A 25,494-nucleotide genomic window follows, 5' to 3' on the forward strand; every position below is an offset into this window, starting at 1 on the left:
CTGAGTCTCTTTTTGGCCAGTATCACAGCTCCAACTGTCAGCCAAAAGTCTGTCGCTTCAAACTTACACTAAAGTAGGACAAAACTTTAAAAATGAACGAGAGAGATACAGACAACATGAGAGAGAAAGACTGGAAATTCAGTGTCAGCTGAAACAGGCAGTGCCATGACCACCCCTGGTGTCAGGAAGGACCCCTGGGTGAAAGCAGGCTGCCATTAGCGGCGTCACGCACTCGCCACATCCGAGACGTTTTAATAACACATTTGTAATAGCACTCTCCGCGTCCTTAGTGTTTAGCTGTCCATCTTCCTGCCTGTCAAAATGTCACTCCACTGATGGAGAGCTGACAGCCGTCTTACACAGAGCCTGTGTATGTGTGTGTATGTCTAATTCTTGCCACAGACACATTTCCTACCACCAGTAACCTTAAAATTCCTTTTCTAATTACTTCAAATAACGAAATACACTCTTTGAAAGTCTGCCTATTAATCAGCTAGATGTCAGCAACTAAACAGTAGAATAAAGTATGCATACAAGGGCACATATTTTCAAGTAGGGTTTAACGTAAAACATTACGAATTTGAAAAGGACATTCTAAACTAATTCAATATCACCTAATGCATATAATATAATGCATTTGTTCTTCATAATAAATGTGTGCCAACATTTCACAGGGGATAATTCTATTATATTTGGGGATAATATTGTAAGCATAATAAAAGCTTTAATAATGCTATTGAAATGTTATTTTGAAGTCCCTATTGTGAATATTTACAACATGTTTTTGTGGCCAAGCCTTTACCAAGCCAATTACAGGACACTATTAATTACTTAACCTGTTTGTGGTGAAACAGTCCAAATTGCCGTGTGTGTGTTAGCTTGTTTTTTTTGTTTTGTTTAGTTTTTTCCTGGTCGTTTCCTATTCTCAGGCGAAAGTAATTCCAGGCGACTAAATTGTTCCGGGTTTGTTATTTATTTTTCGTCAGAGCCCCTTGTGTTCGCGCACTTCCCCCTCTCTTCTCGCACAGAGGAATTTGTGGCCTTTCTGAATGTCACGACTTAATGAAAACCGATGTGACAGGCGCACACGCGCACACACGCACAGTGTGTTTGTTTAGTTTTCTCTCTGAGGGCTATTTTAAGGGTTGTAGTTTGCCCCGTCTCTCCCCAGATACACTCCCCTGTTTGATCTGCTCTGTTTGCTTCTCTTTCTCTCTCTCTCATATCTTTCTCAGTCATTTCTTTATTTATGTATGTATGTATGTATGTATGCAGTTGGATTATGTTTGTGTGTGTGTCTGTGATTGTGTTTGTGTGCGTATGTATGTGTCCTATTAAACCAGCATCCAAGCACACAGATGCACACAGTGACGATTGATATTGTCAAATTATGACAGTTGTTTTTAAAATTGTATTTAAAAGATGGCTTGACATTTACTTATAGTTGTAGGATAACCATACTTAATTAATAAGTAAATACACAGATCAGCCAAAACATTCAAAATATTGTGTAGGTCTCCATTGTGCTGTCAAAACAGCTCTGACCCATCGAGGCATGGACTCCAGTCTGGCCAGTTTGCAGCTACACAGCCCCATATACAGTGATGCACTGTGTGTTCTGACACCTTTCTTTCATAGCAATTTGTGCTACAGTAGCTCTTCTGTAGGATCAGACCAGACAAGCTAACCTTCACTGTCCACACACATCAATAAGCCTTGGGCGCCCATGACTCTGTCGCCAGTTCACCGGATGTCCTTCCTTGGACCACTTTTGGTAGGTACTAACCATACAGGAAAGACTCTGCAAGACCTGACGTTTTGGAGATTCTCTGACCCAGTCGTCTAGCCATTACAATTTGGCCCTTGTCAAAGTCGCTCAGATCCTTACGCTTGCCCATTTTTCCTGCTTTCCGACACATCAACTTTGACAGCTGACTGTTCACTTCCTGCCTAATATATCCCACCCCTTGACAGATGCCACTGTATGAAGATAATCAGTGTTATTCACTTCACCTCTCAGTGGTTATAATGTTATGGCTGATCAGTGTACATTTACAAATAACTAATTCCTTCTCCAGAGCTACGAAGTAGGCATATACCAGTAATTGGTTTTATGATGCATCACAATATTTAAAACACACACTTAAGGTGGACACTCCAATATATTGTCACCATTCCAGGGTTCTGACGTATGCAGCGTTCCGGGAGGAAATAGATATGTTAAAAATATTTAAGACAAACATAGCATGTTTAAGCCTATAGATATTTATAGATAGATTTATGGATATTTTGTACTTACGTCAAGCTTTGTCTTGTTCTATTGGTAAAAAGATTTTAAAGTGTTTATTTCTACCAAGAAGCTAAATTATTTGCTAATAAACAATATTTTTCTGCTTAAAATTAATAATTAGAAATAGTTGTAGATGCACCAGCCCAAAATGTTCAGCTAAAATGGTCAAAGATGACACTTTTGGTTTTTACGGGACTTTCTATCAGGGACATTAGACAAACAGTTTGTAATAGCTCTTAATGCCAAGTATCAAGAGAAGGTCAAATCCCTAATGACTTCCCCATTATGACTACTCTACTACTTTACTTCGTGAGCACACAGCATCCTGCTCAATATGCCGAATACAGCAAAACCACAGGAGAGAAACAGAAAGCCCCAGCTAGCAGTCTGATACCATCGGTAGCCACAGTTTTTGAATATTTACAAGCAAAGAGTTCCTAGGCATGAAGTATAGCTGCAAATAATATGTCACTGCAATATTCTCAGTTATCAACGTTGGATTTTGTAGGCTAATCGAGTATGTTGAAAGCATTACGCCAAGTGCCTAGTAGTTGCTGTTTTTTTTTTTGTTTACCAAAGATGTAAAAAATACAGAGAGGTAGCCATATGGAAAAGTACCTCATGCCCACGGTTAAATATGGTGGTGACTCTTTAATGTTTGGGGGCTGTTTTTCTGCCAGAGGTCCTGGACATTTTGTTAGGATACATGGCATCATGGACTCTATCAAATATCAACGGATATTAAATGAAAACCTGACTGCCTCTGCCAGAGAGCTTAAAATAGGCCAGCAGGACAATGATCCAAAACATACATCAATATCAACACAAAAACGGTTTACTGACCATAAAATCAAGGTCCTGCCATGGCCATCCCAGTCCCCTGACTTGAAACCCATAGAAAACCTCCAGGGTGAACTGAAGAGGAGAGTCCTCCAGTGTGTACCTCAAAATTTGAAGGATCTAGAGAGATTATGTATCGAGGAATGGTCTCAGATCCCTTGCCATGTATTCTCCAACCTCATCAGGCATTATAGGAGAAGACTCAGAGCTGATATCTTGGCAAATGGAGGTAGCACAGAGTATTGAATAAAGGGTGCCAATAATTGTTGCACACATATTTAACAAGATTTTTTTGGATAAACCTGTGTTTTGTTTGGAATTGTTTGATATCAATGAGAGCAAAGTATTTGTTGTGAATTTTTTTATCAAAAGGTTAAACAATAAAGACAATTTTTTCACAGCCTTCTTTGCCCATATTTAAGAAGCATGCCAATATTAGTGGAGACCACTGTACGTGCAGCTCACATTCATAAGCATCTGGCTATAGACATTATAGCCCTCCCTTTTACTACTGAAAGAAAGGTTGTTAGTTTTGATTTTCGGTCCTGTGTGTCCTGGAATTTCGGTTTCAGCCAGAAGTGTTCATTGTGGTGCATGAATGGTGAAGATTACTCAGAATAGGCTGAATAATCTAATATTTGTGATTCTCTCTTGAAAAATATTAGATACTTACAAAAACATTTCAAATTTTTGTAGCATATATTAAGTTGTGTATTTATTAGTGCAAGTAGCATGTTTATACTCAAGAAATGAATCAAGATGTAGTGTAATATTACCACCTTGATGATGTAATAAAATCACAGTAAGTAATGTGGAACACTGAAAAGGTTTTTCATAGCTGTTGTCAATTATATATTGTATGGTATTGCAGTATAGGGTGCTGCAGGAATGAGTCCTAAAACCCAGAAATGAGTTAGCATTTTAGCACTTCCGCTTCCATCGTTCTGAAGTCAATGTTTGTTTGTGTTTTTTTTTTTTGTTTTTTTTTTTAATGGGTTTTTGGTTAAATGCCTGAAATAAGGTCTGTGGTTAACACAAGCTCGGTATATTTTCAAGTTTTATTCTATGACATAAAATACATCAGTAAAACCCCACTCGTGATTCTGTTAAGCTTTTACGTGTTTTATCAGGGACATTAAACGACATCACGCCGAACAGACAATGCCTCGTTGTGTTTGTACTCACGCTCTTGCAAACTATTCCAACTCAAACTTTCCAACTTATTAATTTATAGTGTTTTCCAATTGTAGTGTTTTTTAAAATTATTATTCTATCGGAAGCTTAGTGCTGGTGATGTTGAAGTCATGTGACCGTGGTGTAGTTCATTTATAACCTATATATAACTTTAGTTTTATACTTCTGGCAATTGTATTTAGGTTTCAAAGTTCATCAAAGTTGTGTTCATTTGTGATGATTATCTTGCTGAAAACAAAGTGTAAGAATCATAAACCTTTGTTGGCCACAGAGCTGATTTTCTGCAATAATCTAAAAGCCAATGAAAAAGTCCTATTGGCTTTTTGTCGAGGGAACCAGGGTGGTGCTAACTTCTGGGTTGGCCTACAAAAATACATCAACCCACAGAACTCTTTAACGGGTAATATGTTGTCTGTCCTATTTAAAAGGCAGCATTAGGACAGCTGTCTTTAGAAGATTCCTTCATTTGAACAAATATGAAAGAGCGACTTTAGGGTAGTGACAACAGTTTAAAGCATTTAATGTGTGTGTTGATTATGATGATATGTTGTGTAACTGATAATTAGCATTCGGCTAGTACCAAGCTGTGCCATTTGCTAAGCTAATTATTTGCTAATTATTATTCAGTGCTAATAATGTAGCTTTAATGTTGAATTGTAGTCCCTTAAACCTCAGCTTCAGACCACGGCGCATGTGTAAGTCACAATTTGAGGGTAACGAGACAGCCGCAAGAATGAGCAAGCAAAACGAGCAGTGTGTGTGTGTGTGTGTGAGGGAGTAATGAGATTTTTAGGTCTCTTGAGATGCGTGGCCCAAGATGGAATCACTTGACTGACACCTCAGGCACAATCTCATTCCTTTTTTAAAATTTTTTTATTTTATTTTTATCCATTCCTCATTTGGAGTAGGAAAAAAAAAATCGATCTTGCCAATGGAACAAGAAACGTGCCGTCTGCTCAGAGTGTGTGTGGCTACTTTTTTTTTTTACCTATTAAATGCTTGCGCACACTCCAGAAATGCAGTTTGTAGTGTGATTGGCTCTGATGTTGCCTTCAGTCCTGACGGAGAACCACGTTTTTATGTTGTATCATTTGGCAATGTCACCACGTTACAGTAGTTATATAATTGTCATATGCTACTAAGAAAATATCTTTTATTATTGTTCATGTTCCCATTAGAGTAGTGTATTTTTATTTTTTATTTTAAATGAGGGATTAAACTTGTCACGAAATTTTCATTGGAGGAAACAGAGCAGGTTTTATTTTCTAAATAGGGGTGGAGTTTGCAATACTGAGTAGGGTTACACTAACTAATCAACAAAATTGATCAAATTGTATGATAAAAAATAGTCGGCAATGGATTTCATTATCGATTAGCTGGTGTAAGTTATGACGCATACTATGATACACGCTACCTCAGTGATATATCAAGCACAAGTTCAGTAGTGTTGATAAACCCTGAATCATTTCATTTTCCTAACATATACAAATATATATTTTAACATGTCAGGTTGTGACACGAAGCTGCTTTCTGCTCACATCAAAGGTGCTGTGAGTCGATTCCCTGATTTCAGGAACTGAAAATGAATGCTGTATCTCAATTGCCCAACTTATACTATGCACTAAAAGTAAGTACTCTTTTTGTGAAGGAAAAAGTACATACTTTTTAGTGTGTAGTAAAAGAGTACGCAAGTACCAGGACATACCAACACGTCATGTAACGTTGTTGCCTAGTTACGTACACTGTCACCGTAAACACACTCCTCGCTGCGGTTCAGCTTTTCTTCATTCATTATCCATCCAGCCATCTTCTATACTGCTTATCCTTCCTTCAGGGTCACAGGATAACCTGGAGCCTATCCCAGGGAGCATTGGGCACAAGGCAGGGTACACCCTGGACAGGGTACCAATCCATCGCAGGACACAATCACATACACATTCGCACACCCATTCATACACTACGGACACTTTGGACATGCCAGTCAGCCTACCATGCATGTCTTTGGACTGGGGGAGGAAACCGTAGTACCCGGAGGAAACCCCCGCAGCACAGGGAGAACATGCACACTCCGCACACACAGGGCCACGGTGGGTCTTCATTCATTATTCCTTATATAATGTATACTATATCGTTTTATTTACCATATTCCCTTGATTTATTTGTTCACTTTTGATTTGGCCTTGAATTCACAAAGCAAACCGGCACAAACCTCCTCCTCCATCAGACAAGGAGTTGTGGGCATTATTTGCTGAAAAAGTGTCCATGGATCTACCAGAAATAGTAGACCATCCATCTCATTTCAACATACTACGATTTGGGACACATTCGTTCTAATCTCGGACACTATTTAGGACAGAGAGTAAGCGAATTGGGACGCAGCATAAGAAAGAGTCGGTCCCAAAAGCTTTGGAGGTGATTCCACACTGATAATGATTCACCTCGAACCTGATTAGCCTCTGATTGTTTCATTTCATACCCAAGTCCACCAGGGTATTTTGGCCTTCATTATGTATTTTATTTGTATTTAAATTACATAAGTACTTAATAATATTCACAGATTGTCAGATAAATGTCATCAGTATTGTATGTAATTACGCCTCATTAATTAGTTGATTGAAATGCTGGTATACTTTGGTATGTAGTATCCATCCAGCAATCCATTTTTCCATACCGCTTATCCTACACAAAGTCGTGGGGGGGCCTGGAGTCTATCCCAGGGAACTCGGAGCACCAGGCATGGGATACCTTGGACGGGATGGCAACCCATTGCAGGGCACAATCACACACATTCACACACTATGGACAATTTAGAGATTCCAATCAGCCTACAACGCATGTCTTTGGAAACTGGAGTACCCAGAAGAAACCCCCATGCAAACTCCGTGCACACATGGCAGAAAGGGGATTCAAACCCCCAACCCTGGAGGGGCAAGTCAAACATGCTAACCACTTAGCCACTGTACACGCAGGTTACAGGGAATTGGTAGCTCAGTGGTTAAGACATTGGACTTGCCTTTCAGCAAGGCTCTTAACCCTCAACTGCTCACTTATCTAAATGAGATCATTGTAAATTGCTCTGGATAAGGGTCTCTGCCAAATAATGTAATATAGTATAATTTTACTAAATAATCAGTAGTTGCAGCTAGTCAGGAGCCTAGTGCTGACCATTGCTTCTTACCTGCCATTTTGTGAATGTACACACCTTTTTAATGTAAACTTTCATGTTCAACAGTCACTGTTTATCAGCAACTCATACTGAAAAATAGCCATGTTTTCCCATCATGTCATTCTCCCGGTGGTGGTTGAGTTAGAGTGTGTGTGAGAGTAGTGTTATTCGTACAAGAGCTGAGAAGATAATCTATGGAGAGTCACTTAAACTGCTTTAATACTCGCTAGTGTTAGGAGAGAGAAATCAACAGAGGCCAGGCAGGAACATGTTGTAATATAGGACTGATACACGCTTGCACTCTTGTTGTACACTCTCACACACACAATCACGCTCATACATACACAAGCACACACACACACGCACTCATTATGTGCTCTATTGTGTACTCTCAGTGCAGACCCTTAGGGCTTTAGGCATTATAGGCTGCTCTCTGAGGTGTTTGAGTATATGTGTGAGAGACAGATTAGCACAGATGTACTGTGGGCAGAGTCTCTCTCTCTCTCTCTCTCTCTCTCACACACACACACACACACACTCACTCTCTCTCACACTCTCACTCTCGCGTGCGCTCTGAAGCACATGATGATGAAATCGCTTTATAAAGCGGGAAATCGCTTTCTGGGGAAATAATAGCACCTTCTCAACTCATACACACAGCCCCTTGTCTCTACCTACACTCCCTCTACTCGTGTGTGTGTGTGTGTGTGTGTGTGTGTGTGTGTGTGATAATGTTATAGCTTTTTGTAAATACCCAGTTATACTTAATTGTCCTTTTTCCTCCTCTCGTCGCTTTCTTTCTTCCTAATTTGCTCTCCATCTCTCTTTCTCGCTCCCTTTCTCCCTCCATTCCTTCAATTCCACCTCTATTTCTTCCTTCATACCATCACCTCCATCCCTACCTCTCTCCCTCTTGCCTTGCCTTTTCTCTCTGGCCCCTTTCCCTTTAATTCTTCCATGCATTAGACTCCATTTTCCTATTTCACTGTCTCATCCTCACCTGTTTCTCTTACCCCCCCCGCTTTCCTCCTGCTCTCCTCCTGCTCTCTTTCCCTTGATCTCTTGACTCTCCATACATTCATCTCTTCCCCTTACTTTCTAACCTCTCTCTTTCTCTCTTTCTCTGTTTGTCTGTGTACAGGGATGCTCCTCCCCCATGGTGGTGAAGTTCGCCGACACTCAGAAGGATAAGGAGCAGCGGCGGCTGCAGCAGCAGTTAGCCCAGCAGATGCAGCAGCTGAACAGCGCCTCTGCCTGGGGCAGTTTGACCGGCCTGACCGGCCTCACCCCGCAGTACCTGGCAGTAAGAGGCCACACCCACTCGGCCACGCCCATCAGCACCACAGTCAGTCAATGTCTCAGCCCCTCACTCTTCAGGCTCCGCCCACTCTCTTGTAGCAAGACACCTCGTCTTCTCGCATTTCCCTTTTGCTATTTCTGTCTTTCCGCCAGCTTGTATTCCCAATAGCGTCAGGATGAAGGTGCTAATTGGATAAGACACAAAAGACTGAAGAGAATTGCGATGACTTTCTGAAGTGATAGCCAAGTTAATCCTCTCTTTTTAGCAAATGATAATTTGGGTGAGGTGTTTATTTTGTAGATTTTTTATTCTTTATTTTTTTCTGATTTATTTATCTTGGTTCTAGAGTCATTTGCATTTGTTAAGGTTTTTTTGTTGTTGTTGTTTTTTTGTTAGACCACACCCTCAATTTAAATATCCAGGATTAAAAAAAAAAAAAAACCTCACCTAGGTCAATGGGATGAAGTAAAAAAAAAGCGGCTCACTGTCATCTCTTCCTCCTCCATCTTCTTTCTTTCCCATACTTCCTTATACCAGTGCTTAGCAAGCAATAGCCTGTGAGTCTTTAGCCTATGAGCAATCTTGATCATTTTTAACCTTTAACTAAGCACCTTTGACCTTTAGTCAAGCTTTCTGCTCTTTTAGTTTCTTCTAGTAGTGTTTACGTTCTATGCAACAAGGCTACACAAGAAGAAAAATGCAGACCCATGGGCATGTTTCTGAGTGTGACAAATAGATGTTTTTTTTTTTTTTTTTAAGCCCACACCGTGAACTCTAAATAATTCTGACTAGGCAACCAGTATATATCAGAAATGCTTTTATGAGCCACATATGAATATGACTTTAAAATCCTCTCAGAACTCCTGTAATATTAGTTAGCTGGCTAACACAGCACGAGATAATACACACGTGATTATCAATCCTTATTCCTGCTTGGTTTTATATGTATATAAACTCAAAGACACGCCTCTGGTCTGTGATTTTGGCTTTTTGTTGCTAGTTCTTACTGTTACCGATCTAAAACCGTATAAATTTCTCTTTTTTTAAGTGTTTTTGCTCACTGTGCTCTGAATGTGTGACTCTTCATGAAGTGTGTTAGATTCAGTGGAACAGAGACTATGTGTAGAATTGAGTATTATAGCAGAATGTATTTGTTTACCATTCCCTACATTGTTTAAGGCTTCCTGTCAAAACTCTTAAGGGTAACAGACTCCATTTCCCTGAGCCTGGCTCTTATAGTTTATCCCCGAGGGTCTCTGACTGTACTGTTTAGTATCCTTTTCTTGCACATGATTGCTACTTGACTGTATAATCATCATTTATATGCATTCTTTCAGCGGGTCACAGTGGCTTAGTGGCTAGCACATTTGCCTCATGCCTCTGGGGTTGGGGGGTTGAATCCTGCCTCTGCCCTGTGTGCGTGGAGTGCATGCTCTCCCCATGCTTCGGAGGCTTCCTCCACGTAATCTGGTTTCTTTCGCCAGTCCAAAGACACACGCTGTAGGCTGTTTGGCATTTCTAAATTGTCTGTAGTGTGTGCAATTGCGATGGGTTGGCATCTCGTCCAAGGTTTCCCCTGCATAGTGTCCCAGGTTTCATGGGGTAGTCTCCAGGCTCCCCCACGACCCTGTGTAGGATAAGCGGTACAGAAAATGCATGATTGGATTCATTCAGCACAGGTTTTCTTTTAATAAAACAATCCAAACAATTAAGGGTTAATGGTCTTGCTGAAAGGCCTGTGTTAAGTTAAACAACAGGAGGCGCTTACTTGGTATTACATGCGTGTAATACATGTGCGGTGCTGCATTTCCTCACGCTTTGGGCATGAGTTCTGCTTTGAGCAAATCTGTCATGATGTCTGTCGTGCTCTGATTTTCCGCTGACCTGGTTTTCCATCTCTCTTTCTCTTTTTCTGTGTCTCTCTGTAGTTGCTACAGCAGGCGACCTCGTCCAGTAATCTAGGAGCGTTCAGTGGGATCCAGCAGATGGCAGGTAAGTTGATTTCTGTTGATTCTTCACCTATGTGTCCCAGCGTGTAACCCTGTAAAGTCCAATTTAACCCTTCTTCTAAACTCCCATCACTAAACCATTCTCGTTCTGGATCATTGAAACGCCAGCATGAACTTTTCTGTGTAACAGATTTAAGATCAGTAGTAAGAATCAGGGAGAGGGTGTTAGAGATGTTGGTATGTGGACTTGGATCCAAGGTGTGTTCCTATGTCGCACCTAGCGTTCCCATGATATGCTCTGGATCCAGTGTGACCCTGACCCTGAAGAAATGAACGAATCAATGAAAAAGATATACGAAATAATGAGAACGAATTGTGAACCTTCCTGATGTCAGTGTTGCCTGACAATTCTGCCGAGCCCTTGGCATTACTCCTGGGTGCACTTTTAGAAAAGTGTCCTAAATTTCGGCAAGGTGCCCCAAATGAATCCTCCGGTGTTCAGCAATCTGCAGCTCCTCTGTTCTTTTTTCCCTTTTTTTTTAAGACTTGCAAATGCGCTAAAGCATTTCATCGCACTTTAAAGGACATAATCTGGGTCATTTTGTCCATGCTGTGGATTGGGTCCTTTTGATGGATGTAAGTCTCAGAGGTCTCAGCCATGACAGTTTGGTGAAGATGTCAGTTCACTTTATGGAACGATCAAGGAAATGTTTGCTTGTGAATATTTGCATTGTCCGGCACATTCTTTACTTTTCCAGCATCTTCGGCATATTTGACCCCTTTCCAACAGTGACTATATGATGCTGAGATCCGTCGTTACACACTTAGGACGACTGAGGAACTCGTACATGATTATTACAAAAGGTGAAAACATTCATCGATTCTCAAGAGCGTAACACGATACATTAAGATCCAAGGGGGTGTAAACTTTTGAACAGGATGAATGGTGTAAATTGTTATTAATTTGTGTTCTGGGAAACTTTTAAATATCCTATGTAGCTTCTGAAGGGCGGTACTAAATGAAAAAAAAAAAGATCTTTAAACAAAATCATCCTGTCCAAAAGTTTACACCCCCTGGCTGTTAATGTATCGTGTAACCTTCTTGAGCATCAGTGAATGTGTACCTTTTGTAATAGCTGTGGAAGAGACCCTCAGTTGCCCTCAGTGTGAAAAAACGGATCATATAGCCACTGCTTATTCAGGGCAGTACTAAATAAAACACAAAATGCATTTTTTTTTACGATCCCTCTTTTGTATTGTTTTTCAACTGTACCCATGACATTCTGCATGAAGCAAGATCAAAATTACAGTATGATGGAGGACATGATAAGGGAGTGATATGTGGCATCAATTTAACAATTTAAAGTACTTGTAAATTACTAACATGGCTAGTTAGAGGACTAGCTCACAAGTTCATTTGAGCAAGGCATTATGCTACTATTATCCAAGCTTGATTAGGGTGTAGGCGGTATAACTTTAATACTTTGTTACACCAGAAAACTAGTGTTGTACTCATCGTGCCCAGTCTGACCATTATATTTTTAAGTATGAAACAACTTTTTGCTTTAATTTGGAAAATTATCATTTTTAATAACCGCACATTAAAAACAAACCAAAATGGAGAATAAATGCCTGTAGCTTGTATAATAAAAGCCAGCGGTCTTGACAGCTTGTATTAAAAAATTAAGCAAGTAATTTCATACTTGCAACTGAAATATTACGTGACCGTTAATGCTACGCTCTTTGAAATTTTGGCAATATTCATTTTAAGTATATTGCAATGCAGATCACAAGAGCTTCTTCCTCATACACGAGACAAGCAAGCAGACTGTGCCACTGTACACTTCATGTGTTTGTCACTATTAACTAAATGTGCTAATAATGCTTTATAAATATTTTATCGTGAATATTTTCACAAAAATAAATAAATAAATAAATACCACAGGCCCTTTGTTTCTCGAAAACAAGATTTGATGAAAGTCGGATTTTCCTCTTTACAGCAATGTAGAAAACTCAAAATGTGCTTCCAGGGCAAAGTGATTCCTCATGTTAGGGCAACTCACATATATGAAAAGTAAACTGTAATATCTAGTCTCATGTATCTTATGTACCATACATACACCTTTTCTTCCTGTAAGGATAATAACACCACTTAAACATAATCAGCACCCAGAGAGGATTTTTTATTCCGGTCCAACTGTAAAAAATGTGTGTGGGTGTGTGTGTGTGTGTGTGAGAGAGCATGTGTGTGTGTGTGTGTGTGTGTCCTCAACTTCATGTGGTACAAACCAGCAGGAGCCCGTGAGCTCACCAAGATCTTAGCGCCTTCTCTCAGTTGAATTGTGCATCTCAGTTGGATCCTTCCATCTGTCGCCTGGCAACAGGCCGTGATTGGCAGGCGCTGTGTACAGCTGACATCTGGTGTGGGTGGAGCTACAAGCCATAAGGAGCTCTGAAACACACACTGAGCACTAAGAGCTAGTGAAATCTCCCCACTGACCACCCTCTGTCTTCTGGGATCTTGAAGAAACTCTCATAAACGCGCTCACACACACACACACACACACACACACACACACACACACACACATATATATATATATATATATATATATATATATATATATATACACACACACATTTTCACTCCCACTTTTGCAACACTCCTTTTCTCTCACATGCGAACACACATTTTCTCACACATCCTCCTCCCACTTGCTGAATTTCTTGTTTTCGCCCTCTCTTGTATACACACACACACACACACACACACACACATACACACACACATACACGTGTACATACGTAAAGATTTACACTTATAAAATTGTGTGCACAGAATTTCTTGCAACTTGTGTAATTGTCCTCCTTGACCACCAGTCTCACCGTGTGCCAGCTAATCAGCAGGCATTTTTAAACACATAAACACACACATACATGCAAATGCCCCCAAAAACCCGGCTGCGATTTCAAGTCTATTCAGAAGCACAAAAGAGCTCCTTAACCGCCTGTTCGCCTGCTGCTTCCTCCAGCAAATCCTTTTTTTCCACACAGCTTCTTTCTCTTCTCAGCCTCTTGGCCTCTGACACACACACACACACACACACACACACACACACACACACACACACACACACACACACACATAGACTTCACAACATACCAGTTTTTTCCACATTAAAGTAAACATGAACGATGCATTTACAGTTATTAAGTAAATAAACCTGGTTTAGGCCATGCCCACTTCACATACAAATATATTTGGAGCACTAAACAGATCCAGATCCAGATAGTGGCATTTTGTTGCACTCCTACTGGAGATCTACCTTCATAAGTCCTGCATAAATCTCGGCTTCTTTCCTCTCCTTTACTTGTACAAAGCACGATCCAAGATTGGCACTCATCCCTTTGTTTCCTGGTTGGTGTTTTTGTGTAAGAAGGAGTCGCACAGTATGCACCAGACAAGATACAAACACTGATCTATAGTCTCCAGTGCCCAATCTACATGAAGCAGTCAAAGCTTTCTGCCAGTGAACACTTCTCATATCCAATCCTGGTCTCTCACCATAGACCAGTCCTCAGGGGTCCAATACGATGTTTTTATTTATTTATTACATTGATCTTCATTAGTTATTGAAAATGTCGACGTTCAAGGATTCCCTGAGCAAATTCCCTTGTGATAACTAATACTAGAAGTGACGTACATATAGGTGCAATATATATTGTAATGGTAGTGGTGGACATCAGTACTAGGATCCTATGGGACCTGCAAGATGCAACAAAGAAAATGCAGATGCAATATGTATTTAATCTCATGCATATGGGAGAGTCTATGGAAAGGGGTAACGGCTTAAAAACACAATCACATGCATAGCTCTAAAGCAACCCTCTATTTGGGTTATGGACCTGTTGTGGTCAGTGGTAGTCCTTTCCATTTTAGTCAATTTCCATTGTTAAACAAGGCACAGAGGCTGCACTCAGTAATTGTATCCACCGATCAGCCATAACATATAAACCACTGCGAGATGAAGACCTGTCAGAGTGCCCATGCTAACCCCGGACCACCACCAACAAACCACGTACAATGGGCACGTGAGCATCAGATCTGGACCAATGAGCAATGGAAGAAGGTGGCCTGGTCTGATGAATCACATTTTCTTTTACATCATGTGGATGGCCGGGTGCGCGTGCGTCGCTGACCTGGGAAAGAGATGGCACCAGGATGCACTATGAGAAGAAGGCAAGCCGGCAGAGTCAGAAACCTTGGGTCCTGGCATTCATGTGGATGTTACTTTGACACGTACCACCTACCTAAACATTGCTGCAGAGCAAGTACACGACTTCATAGCAACGGTATTCCCTAATGTCAGTGTCCTCTTTCAGTAGGATAATGCGTCTCACCACACTGCAGACGTTGTTCAGGCATGGTTTGAAGAACATGCGAAAGAGTTCAAGGTGTTGGCTTGGCCTCAAAATTCCCCAGATCTCAATCCAGTCGAGTATCTGTTAGACGTGCTGGACAAACAAGTCCAAACCATGGACTCCCCACCTCGCAACTTACAGGACTTAAAGGATCTGGTGCTAACGTCTTAGTGCCAGATCCCACAGAACACCTTCAGAGGTCTTGTGGAGTCCATGCCTCAATGGGACATAGCTGTTTTGATGGCACAAGGGGGACCTACACAATATTAGTCAGGTGGTTTTAATGTTATTGCTGATTGGTGTATCTTCCACTACAGTTGGTGTAACCAATAAAATGATCTATGTGTGCTGGTACAATGTAGGTACCCAATAAATGAGCACATTTGTGTTAATAGGATAAAAACTATTCCTTTTGTCTGCATCAGTGGATCCATCTGATCCCTGGAAGTCATTCTTGTCTGGTCCCTGATTGAAGGAACCAGGCGGAATATATCTTGGCTTGTAAATTATCCCAGTTTCTGACAGACTTGGAGATTTTTAATCGTCAAGTACGATCTCAACGAATCCTCGTCATCAGGAGTTATGCAGTGACATCTTGGTTCAAAGACTTGTCACACGCTTTCACTCATGAATGAAAAACAGGTGATGTGCCACCTGCTAAGAAATAAATTTTCCACCATCTTTCTGCTGTTTTGAAGCTCGTTCCTGCTTCTGCAGACGATTTAGAAGCCCGGAGTGTAATGGTTCTTACAAACCGAGCCATTTCCCGGCTGCGGCATGCTGTCAAACATCTGCGGCTGAGTGTCATCTGTGTATTTGTACCGTCTTCTGCTCACTAGTTAGTCCTTGCCAGTGGCGAGTGAGCATGCTGAATCGGTGCTAAGAGGCTTTTCTGGAAAATCATTGCAGGAGAAGCGAAACTCAAAACCACTGCTTCACCATTTCTTTACTGTTATATTCGGCAATGTTTTTGCAATGAAATGGACAAGCAGATCGTTTCAATTTTCGAGAAAGTCATTTAAGCAGATTCTCAGCGTTTAACTGTATATTGTAGCGACGCAGCTAAGCTAGTTTGCACCAACCAGCATACTGCTGCACTAAATAGCATGTCAGAATAGTACATAAAACTAGGTACCAAATGTGCTCGATTCTTTTGACTGGTTTGTGCAGAAGTATCCAGTCTGGGTCACAGGGTTTGTCTGGGATTCTTGTGAGGCATTAGGGCTCTTACTCCTATATGTAGTGTAGTCGGGGTGTGTTAACTTGTGTGTCTCTGCTCTGTGTGTGTGTTTCTGTTTAACTTATACAGTACAATATATTTATTGAGAGTGTGTATCAGTGTATGTATATATATATACATACATACACACAATGCTTATCGTATATAAGCATTGTGTGCTATATAAAGCATTCTGATTGACACTCTCTCCTCCCTGAGTACACACACACACACACAAACTTAGACACACTTTTTGTAATTAGTAGACACACACTTACCAGGATGTTTCAATTGCATACACACTCAAATACTCACTTCCTCTCTCCTACACACACTTTGCAATTTATCACCTTCCTTTTAAAATTAGTTGACACATACACGTCAAAACGTTTTACGCACACACCTAGTCAATCACACACCATGTGCATGGCCATTCCTTTTTTACTTTAGTCAATTAACATCACACACTCCAGTGCCTACTCGTTCACCCTCTGGAGCACTCAGGACCCCCTCGCTGAGATCAGTGTGTGTTAACACGCCAGCATCCATGTTGTTGCTCAGCCACACACACTCCCACGATGGCTGACTCTCTCTCTCTCTTCAGGTATGAACGCTCTGCAGTTACAGAATCTGGCCACTCTAGCAGCGGCCGCCGCGGCAGCTCAGAGCTCGGCCAGCCCGTCCACCGCTAGTGCCCTGACCTCCAGCACAGGCTCCCTGGGAGCCCTGGCCAGCCCAGGTAACCGGCGGCCGCCTAGCCTTCATCGTCATCGTCATCATTCTCACTGTTGTAGCATCAGCACTACAGCCGTCACGTTTTTTTTTTTCCTCTCCCTCCATCGAGTCGCTTTCATCCACATCCTCGTACTTTAGTCATTGCATCAGAGAGTCTACGCAGACATGGGCGCGTGTCTGTCCTTCCGTTTTGTCCTTGTATCTCCTCGTTTAGGCATTTTGTCAGGTTCTGTAGCTATTACTGCGTCTTTGGTTGCTGCCGAAGCTCTTAGAAAAGGGCAGAAGTATTTTTGGAAAGGCTTCCTGGGAGAGGTGCAAGTTTAGAGTGTTGGAGTCATTTTCACAGAGTGTATTGCTTTTTACATGATTCTCATTTCATCTCACACTGGCACCCTTCTCGTAACCCTCTCTCTCTCGCTCTCTCTCTTTCTCTCTCTCTCTCCTTCTATATCCATCTTTCTACAGAACAGCCTTAAAGTAAGAAAGTGTGCACATAACACTGTTTCTCACCATGACCTCTGTTTAAATTCATCATCATTATCATTTTCCTGATCTTGTGTTGCGTCCCTCCTTTCCTCCACATGTGTGTGTGTGTGTTAGACATTCTGAATATTAAATATGTAAGTGTTTACATTTCTGTACCATACTTAAATACACTCAATGGTGTGACACACACTCTCTCTCTCTCTCTCTCTCTCTCACTCTCTCCCTCTCTCCCTCCCTCTTGCTCTCTCTTTCTGGCTCACTCTCTGTGTATCTCTCCATCTCCCTCTCTCTCTCTCTCTCTCTCTCTCTCTATCTCTTTTTCTGTCTCTCTCTCTTTCTTTCTGTCTCTTGCTCTATCTCTCTCTCCATCTCCCTCTCTTCCTCTCGCTCTCCCTCTCTCTCTCCCTCTCTCTCTCTTTTTCTGTCTCCCTCTCTCTGTGTCTCTCTCACTCTCTCTTGCATTTTTTAAAATCCGTGCCTCTTGTTCTCTACCACTTTCTCTATACCTCTCTCTCTCTCTCCCTCTCTTTCTCTCTCTCTATGTCAGCAGCAGGTTCCACAGCTAACTCGAGTGCCGGAGCAATGGGTTCTCTCGGCTCTTTGGGAACCCTGCAAGGCCTCGCTGGGGCCACAGTGGGCCTCAACAACATTAATGCACTAGCAGGTAGCGTCAACAGTGAGTATAAACCTCATCCGCCTCACCCATCCCATCCCACGCATACACACGCCCGGAGAGATGTCCACTCACACACACACACACACACACACACAAAAACAAAACAAAACATACATAAAATGACATAAAATAGGCATCTCTCTGGGTATGATAGGAGTTTGCTGTTTGTATGTCTAGTGTCTCTATGTGTGTGTTTTTGTTTATGAATGTTTGTGTTTCTTATTCAGGATTTGAATGATCAGTTTATCATCTGGAGTCCTATTCATTCACCGAAGTCAGAATTGACTGGGATTATTTGTGCCAAAACTAATTTCACTGCTCAAATATGAGTCAGATTTTTTACAAATATTTACGTATCTGAAAGTTAAAAAAAAAAAAATCCACATTAAAATGCTTTAGAGTCCTAGGTTAATTCTCTTGAAGTATTTTTGTATCATGTTCCTTAAACATTTTGGCCAAATGACCCTTGTCGTGTCGCCTGAAAATATCACCTATCCTAAACATTTAACTTGGAATAATTTCATTCATTTTATACATATATCCAATGACCATTTTTACGTTTTTGTCTTTGTCTGAGGTTTATGAGATAAATGAAAAGATGTAGACTGAGGTCAGGGTTAAATGTCCTAGTAGAATTATTTATCTACAGTAACCCACAAGTTAATGCAAATACCCCATAAAGATAGAATTAGTGTGTGTGTGTGTGTGTGTGTGTGTGTGTGTACACGTTTAGCAAACTCCTCTTCACCCTGTCTCCACACACACCTTCACAAACCAGATGCCTGGCAAATCCATCGCTCTTTCTCTCTTTGTTTCTCTAGGCTTGTTTGCAAGACTGTTAGCTTTGTGTGAGTGTGCGTTTGTGGTGATGTGTGCAGCACTTATCCAGAAAGGAGGACGTGTTCACGTGTCCTTTGGCGCCCATTCAACTGCGTGATTAGTGTCTGTAATTCAGAGCACAATAGCTTAGGGCCTCATATGTTACTTTTTAAATTGGTAGGCTGAATTGTGTGTGTGTGTGTGTGTGTGTGTGTGTGTGTGTGTGTGTGTGTGTGTGTGTGTATGACCTGACCTGGATGTCTGTATTTTCCCGAAATGACCTTTCCGACAGGTTACTGGTTTTATAAATCAGGCTCTTCCAAAACGCCACATCATCCGTTTTACATTAATTGAAACGACTTTCCAATAGATACACGTGCGCACACACATACATACACACATACACACACACACACACACACACTGCTCATTATAAAGGCCATATAGTTTAATTGAATAGTAAAGGTCAGTATTGTAATTATTGCAGGATAAATGAGAGAGCTGCGGTTGAAGCACCCTGCTCATCATTTATTGTTTGCAGGACGTCAAGCCAAAAGGCCAGTCAGTAAATATGCAAGAATCAGTCATTACACACACACACATGCACACACACATCTAATGAAACTGCATCCCAGCTCTTATCCTTAGTAGACCTCCTCCTGAGTTCTTGCGTTCTCACATCTCACTGGTGGGTCTGCTGGCAGGACGCAGAGATTTCGGTGCCGTTCTCCATACACTTTGAAAAGAAAAGCGCGTTATCAACAATCATGTTTCTTCAAGATAAAGAAGTAAATGATCTCCCATTTGCACATCCGGACTTCTCATAACTGCACGGCTTTTCTATACGTTACAGAATAATAGTTGCTGAATAATAGGGCTGAAGATGTATAGGTTTAGAATAGAGGATGGGTTTTCTCACATGCCGGTGGAGTAAGTAGTCTGTAGATTGCAGGATAGAGAGACAGTACATACAATTAATGTAATTAACAATTCTTCCGTTTTGTTTATGAATCGTTTTGTTCATTTAGAAGCTGAATGTGTTGATGACTGAAACGAATTAAAATGGAGAATGGAAACGGACGTTTGGGAATTGTTCTTGATGTTGCGATGCGGTGATAAGATAAGATGGCGATAGTGACGTGCTGCCATTGTGATGTTGCTTGCATGTATTGGCTACGGTTTCCACTTGCTTACACTGCTGTGTGATACATGTTCTTTATCTTGTGTGTAAGCTTGATGTGGGTGCGTAACAGCACTCTTTATTGTTGCTGATTGTGAGCTGTTCTTATGTGTGAACTGAGTGTCTTGTAATGTGTTGTAATCTGTGTAACGTGAGTGATTATTCAGCAAAAAAAAAAAAAAAAAAACGTAAAAATGAAATGTACAGCTTTTCTTTTAGCCCCAAGTGGAACCAAGACATGGTGAAACTTACAGCCTAGCACACTCACATCGTATTGAGTTCAAACAAAATCGTCATCTGGTTTCTGGTGCTGTTGCTTTATAAAAATTTACAAAAGGTCTAGAGGTCGACCGGTACTGGATTTTACCGATACTGATAACTAAGCAGGGCAGTACCTACCCGCCGATATCCGTTTAATCAACCGATAAATTGATTTTAAATTGATACTGAATGAAATGCTCAAAGTAAAATATTGCTGAACTTTATTACAAAAATAAACAGTACTGTCTGCACTGTGAAAATGTACTGTAATTTTTTAATGAAATAAATATATAAATAATATATATTAACTAGTAATAAATATTGAAGTAAATAAAAGATATACATCCAAACTGAGCCAAAAAGTAACACTCCAAATAACAAATAAAAATAGAGACATCCAAAATTAATCAAAAAAACATTTCAAATAACACAACAAAATTTGTTATTCATATAATAGTTTTTATTTCACCTCTAGAGGCCACTCTCATACCGTATAACGACAGCGGTCCCTTCTCAGAAGAGTCTGCTCACGCAACCGGGAAAAACTATCAGCGTGGGTTTTTGCCGATAACCGATAGTTCCAGAAATAAGTTACCGGTGCCAATTATTCAGCAAAACCACTCAATTGGTCGACCTCTAAAGAGGTCATTGCAGTGCTATTCTTATCTTTAGCACATCATTTGGTGTCACCTTGTGTCACGATTTACTGGCAGAGACAGATGCAAGAGCAGATATTTTAATTGAAAATACAAACAAACGCAAAACAGTAACTATAGAACTTGTGGCGAAAACTAAAGCAAAGAATCAACATAAACAAAAACCATAATCCCGACAAACGCAAGACAAGGAGCGCAGTGCAAACTGTGGCTAATATACACATAAGTGCTCGTTAACATGAACGTAATTCAGGTGAATGTGATCGTGATGCAGTGAGGTGCAGTGGCTGCTGGGAACTGTAGTCCAGAGTTCCTTCTCTGATATTACATGACAGCATGCAAGCATTAGTATCAGTAGGCCAGAGGTGTTTATATATTTATTTATTTATTTATTTATATTTTTATTTCTGCAGGCTTTAGAAGTCACCCACGATGATAATATAATTCAGTTAGATTGAACAGGCTGAGATTTGAATATACACTATAATCTGCATACACAATGGACCCCATGTACTGGTCATTTAATAAAGTTGTGTATGAACGTTTTCATAGGCCAAACCAGACTACAAATAAATTCCTGAGATTTACAAAAATTGAGGTAGCGCTGATTTATATTTCTATTGCTAAATATTCCAGTGATGCCAGCTCAGCTATTGCAGTGTGTCAGAACTCTAAAGATACACACTAACGCTTCCTCCTGTTATAGTGTGCCGTTTCTATTATCCTAATGTAATAGTTGTTTTGGATTGCTTTCTTTCGAATGAGCGTCAGAAAATTATTGTTAAATTCATATGTGTTATGAAGATAAATCAGCCAATTAAACTTAACAGCCTAATCCGTAAATAACGCTGCAGTCATTCATGATGATCAACTGAGATTCTCATCAGTGAACTTCCTTAATCAGCTCAGAAGCTCTAGTAATTTTTCCAAACTGGCGTTTCATGAATAGGACATTTCTTGTCGAAATTCTCCTACGGACAATTTACGAATAAATTAATTCGTTTATAGATGGATACAGTAAATGAGGTGCATTGTTGGGCTGACTGAGCCGAGTTATATTAAATCTTTGAAGACAGATGTGTGAGATTTTGACATGTAATTTGCATGATGCTAAACTTGCAGCTATACATTTTCCTAATTAGTTAGCTACATTAGCCTCAGAATTGAGGTACGAGGAAATGAAGTACATTTCATTAAAGTCTGAATCGTTCCTTGTGTGTTGTCTGATGTGTGTGTTGTTTGCGTCGGTTTTGTATTGTGTCTTGTACACCTGTGGTGTGTATAGTGTCTTGCTTGTTTTTTTGTGTGTGATGTAGTTAAAAAAAATAATAATAATGAAAAAACACTTCCCCTCAGTCCCAAGCGCTAATGAGTAAGTGCACTTCTTTCTTCTTTATTGTTGGGTTTTATGTAAAGTTGCTCACATGCTCTCAGGTGTGGCTGCCCTGAATGGCGGCGGCTCGGCCGGCCCCATGGATGCCCTCACTCAGGCTTACTCAGGAATCCAGCAGTATGCCGCCGCCGCCCTGCCCACACTCTACAGCCAGAGCTTACTTCAGCAGCAGAGCGCCGCAGGGAGCCAGAAAGAGGGTGAGGAAGGAGCACACACACGGACACACATATTGTAGTCCCCACAGAGTGTTTGGTCCTTATGATGCAGGTATGTGAACAGACTGGCGTCCTCATTAAGAGATTAATATAAACCTACATAAAAACATACGCTCACACACATCTATGAGCATACTCACTCACTCACTCACACACACACACACACAGAAACAGTCCCTCCACTAATATTGGCACCCTTGGTAAATATGAGCAAAGAAGGCTGTGAAAAATTGTGTTTATTGTTTAACTTTTAGATCTTTTGATCAACACAGGTTTATCGAAAAAAAATCTTTGTTAAATATAGGTGTGCAACAATTATTGGCACCCCTATCAATTTATATGAGAAAAACTTATTTAAATTATTTTTTAGTACACCTGGGTAACAAGGAAAAGGACATTGTTCAACCATGACTTCCTGTTTCACAGGGGTATAAATATTAGGTAACACATAGTCCAAATTCCCTTAGTCATTCATAACAATGGGTAAGATCATGGAATATCGCTGTGATGTGCAGCAAAAGGTTGTTGAGTTTCACAAAATGGGAAGTGACTATAAGAAAATAGCACAAGCATTGAAAATGCCCATTTCCACCATCAGGGCAATAATTAAGAAGTCTCAATCAACTGGAAATATTATGAATCAACCTCGAATTGGACATTAGTCTATATTCTCTCGCTACACTGTGAAGAGGATGGTTCAAGTGGCCAAAAAATCTCCAAGGATCACAGCTTGAGAATTGCAGAAGTTAGTTGTGTCTTGGTGTCAGAAAGTCTCCAAAACTACAATCTGAAGTCACCTACATCACCACAAGTTGTTTGGAAGGGTTTCAAGACAAAAAAGCTTCTACTCTCATCCAAAAACAAACTCAAGCATCTTCAGTTTGGCAGACACTACTGGAACATCAAATGGGATCAGGTTCTATGGTCAGATGAACATTTCTCCAACCTCATCAGGCATTATAGGAGAAGATTCAGAGCTGTTATCTAGGCAAAGGGAGGTAGCAGAAAGTATTGGCTAAAAGGGTGCCAATAATTTTGCACACATTTAACAAAAATATATTTTTCTGATAAACGTGTTTTGTTTGCAATTATTTGATATCCATGAGAGCAGAGTGTTTTTGTGAATTTTCTAACAAAAGATCAAAAGGTTCAACAATAAAGACAATTTTTCACAGTCTTCTTTGCTCATGTTTACCAAGGGTGCCAATTATTGGTGGAGGGCACTATGTGTGTCCTCGGAGTGTCAACCCATCTTAGGGCACAATCACAATCACATGCACATTTGCACACCCATTCATACACTATGGACACTTTGGATGTTAAAACGTTTTCCTTCCACCTCCGGGGTTGGGGGTCTGAATCCAACCTCTGCCCTGTGTGTGCAGAGTTTGCATGTTCTCCCCATGCTTCCTTTGTTTCCTTTGGGGTTTCCTTTGTTATCTGAAGTGAAGACGCAATTCACAGGCCTGCCCTGGTATCACAAAGCTACGCAACGTCTCGTTCCCTTCTCAGGGAACAGGGTTACATGCGTAACCCCGACGTTCCCTTTCAAAGGGAACTTCGACGTTGCATTTAGCATAACAGTATGGGAACGAGAATACCCACTCCGTCATACCGAGGGTACGGCCTGTTCAAAAAGACCAAAGCCCAAGGGTCACTGCAAGACACTCGAGCCAGGGGTGGAATGAATATCCAGGCTGTAATAACGAATGAATGTGTGTGGCATAGACCATCCTGCAGCAGCACACACAACCTGCAAGGATACCCCGTTGGACAAAGCCTTCGAGGAGGCGACTGCCCTAGTAGAATGAGCTCTTATGCCCAGAGGCGTGGCGAGACCGCGTGCCTCGTAAGCCATAGAGATTGCTTCCACTATCCAATTAGAGATGCGCTGCTTTGACAAAGCATCACCTCTACTGTCATCGCCAAAGCAGACCAGCAGCTGCTCCGACTTACGCCACTGGCCGGAGCGGTGGACGTAAGTACAGAGAGCCCTTACTGGACACAGCAGGTGAAACCTCTCTTGTTCTGGTGTGAGGAACGGAGGAGGGCAGAAAGTCTGCAACACCACAGGGTGGGCAGCCGATGTAGGAACTTTAGGAATATAATCCTGCCTAGGATACAGGAAGGCCTTGGCTATTCCAGGGGCAAAGTCGAGGCAGGAAGGGGCAACAGAGAGAGCTTGTAGATCTCCCACTCGCTTGAGGGATGTCAGGGCCAGCAGAAGAGCTACATTTAGAGTCAGAAGCTTCTCAGAGGCTGACTCTAAGGGCTCAAATGGGGCCCCTGACAGACCTTCCAAGACCACAGAAAGGTCCCAGGAAGGTATGCGCAGCCTGCAGATGCATAAACCATGCATAAACCTCGAAGTTAGAGGATGTTGCTCCACAGAGGCTCCATCAACAGGTGTGTGGCTGGCCGAAACAGTGGCCACGTAAACCCTGATTGTAGATGGAGCCAACCCTGCTGAGAAACATTCTGGTAAGAACTCCAGGACTGTAGCTATTGCGCAGTTCACTGGGTCTAGCTGACGTTCCTCACACCACAAGACAAAACACTTGAGCGCATACAATTTCCTTGTGGATGGTGCTCTAGCGTTTAACATGGTCTCTACAACCTCAGTTGTGAGACCAGAATCTATGAGCTGGTGCCCCTCAGGGGCCAGACCCACAGTTTCCATAGTTCTGGCCGAG

The 25,494-nt window shown here is 41.2% G+C and overlaps 1 protein-coding gene across 22 annotated transcripts in view; it reads left to right on the top strand.

The window, feature by feature from the left end:
- Positions 1-25,494, top strand: part of celf2 (cugbp, Elav-like family member 2) — a 183,559-nt gene that overhangs the window by 141,044 nt on the left and 17,021 nt on the right. For 3 of the 22 annotated variants that reach the window (XM_017494075.3, XM_017494071.3, XM_017494078.3), the window contains 5 exons: positions 8,632-8,835; positions 10,719-10,782; positions 16,985-17,119; positions 18,149-18,277; positions 22,610-22,783. In XM_017494075.3, coding sequence (XP_017349564.1) covers positions 8,632-8,835; positions 10,719-10,782; positions 16,985-17,119; positions 18,149-18,277; positions 22,610-22,783 — 706 coding nt within the window. The remainder of the gene's footprint in view (positions 1-8,631; positions 8,836-10,718; positions 10,783-16,984; positions 17,120-18,148; positions 18,278-22,609; positions 22,784-25,494) is intronic. The other 19 variants (XM_017494073.3, XM_017494077.3, XM_017494079.3 and 16 more) reach the window with 19 other exon arrangements.

The sequence above is a fragment of the Ictalurus punctatus genome, chromosome 19, assembly GCF_001660625.3.
Source record: "Ictalurus punctatus breed USDA103 chromosome 19, Coco_2.0, whole genome shotgun sequence".
In the NCBI taxonomy this organism is placed as follows: domain Eukaryota; kingdom Metazoa; phylum Chordata; class Actinopteri; order Siluriformes; family Ictaluridae; genus Ictalurus; species Ictalurus punctatus.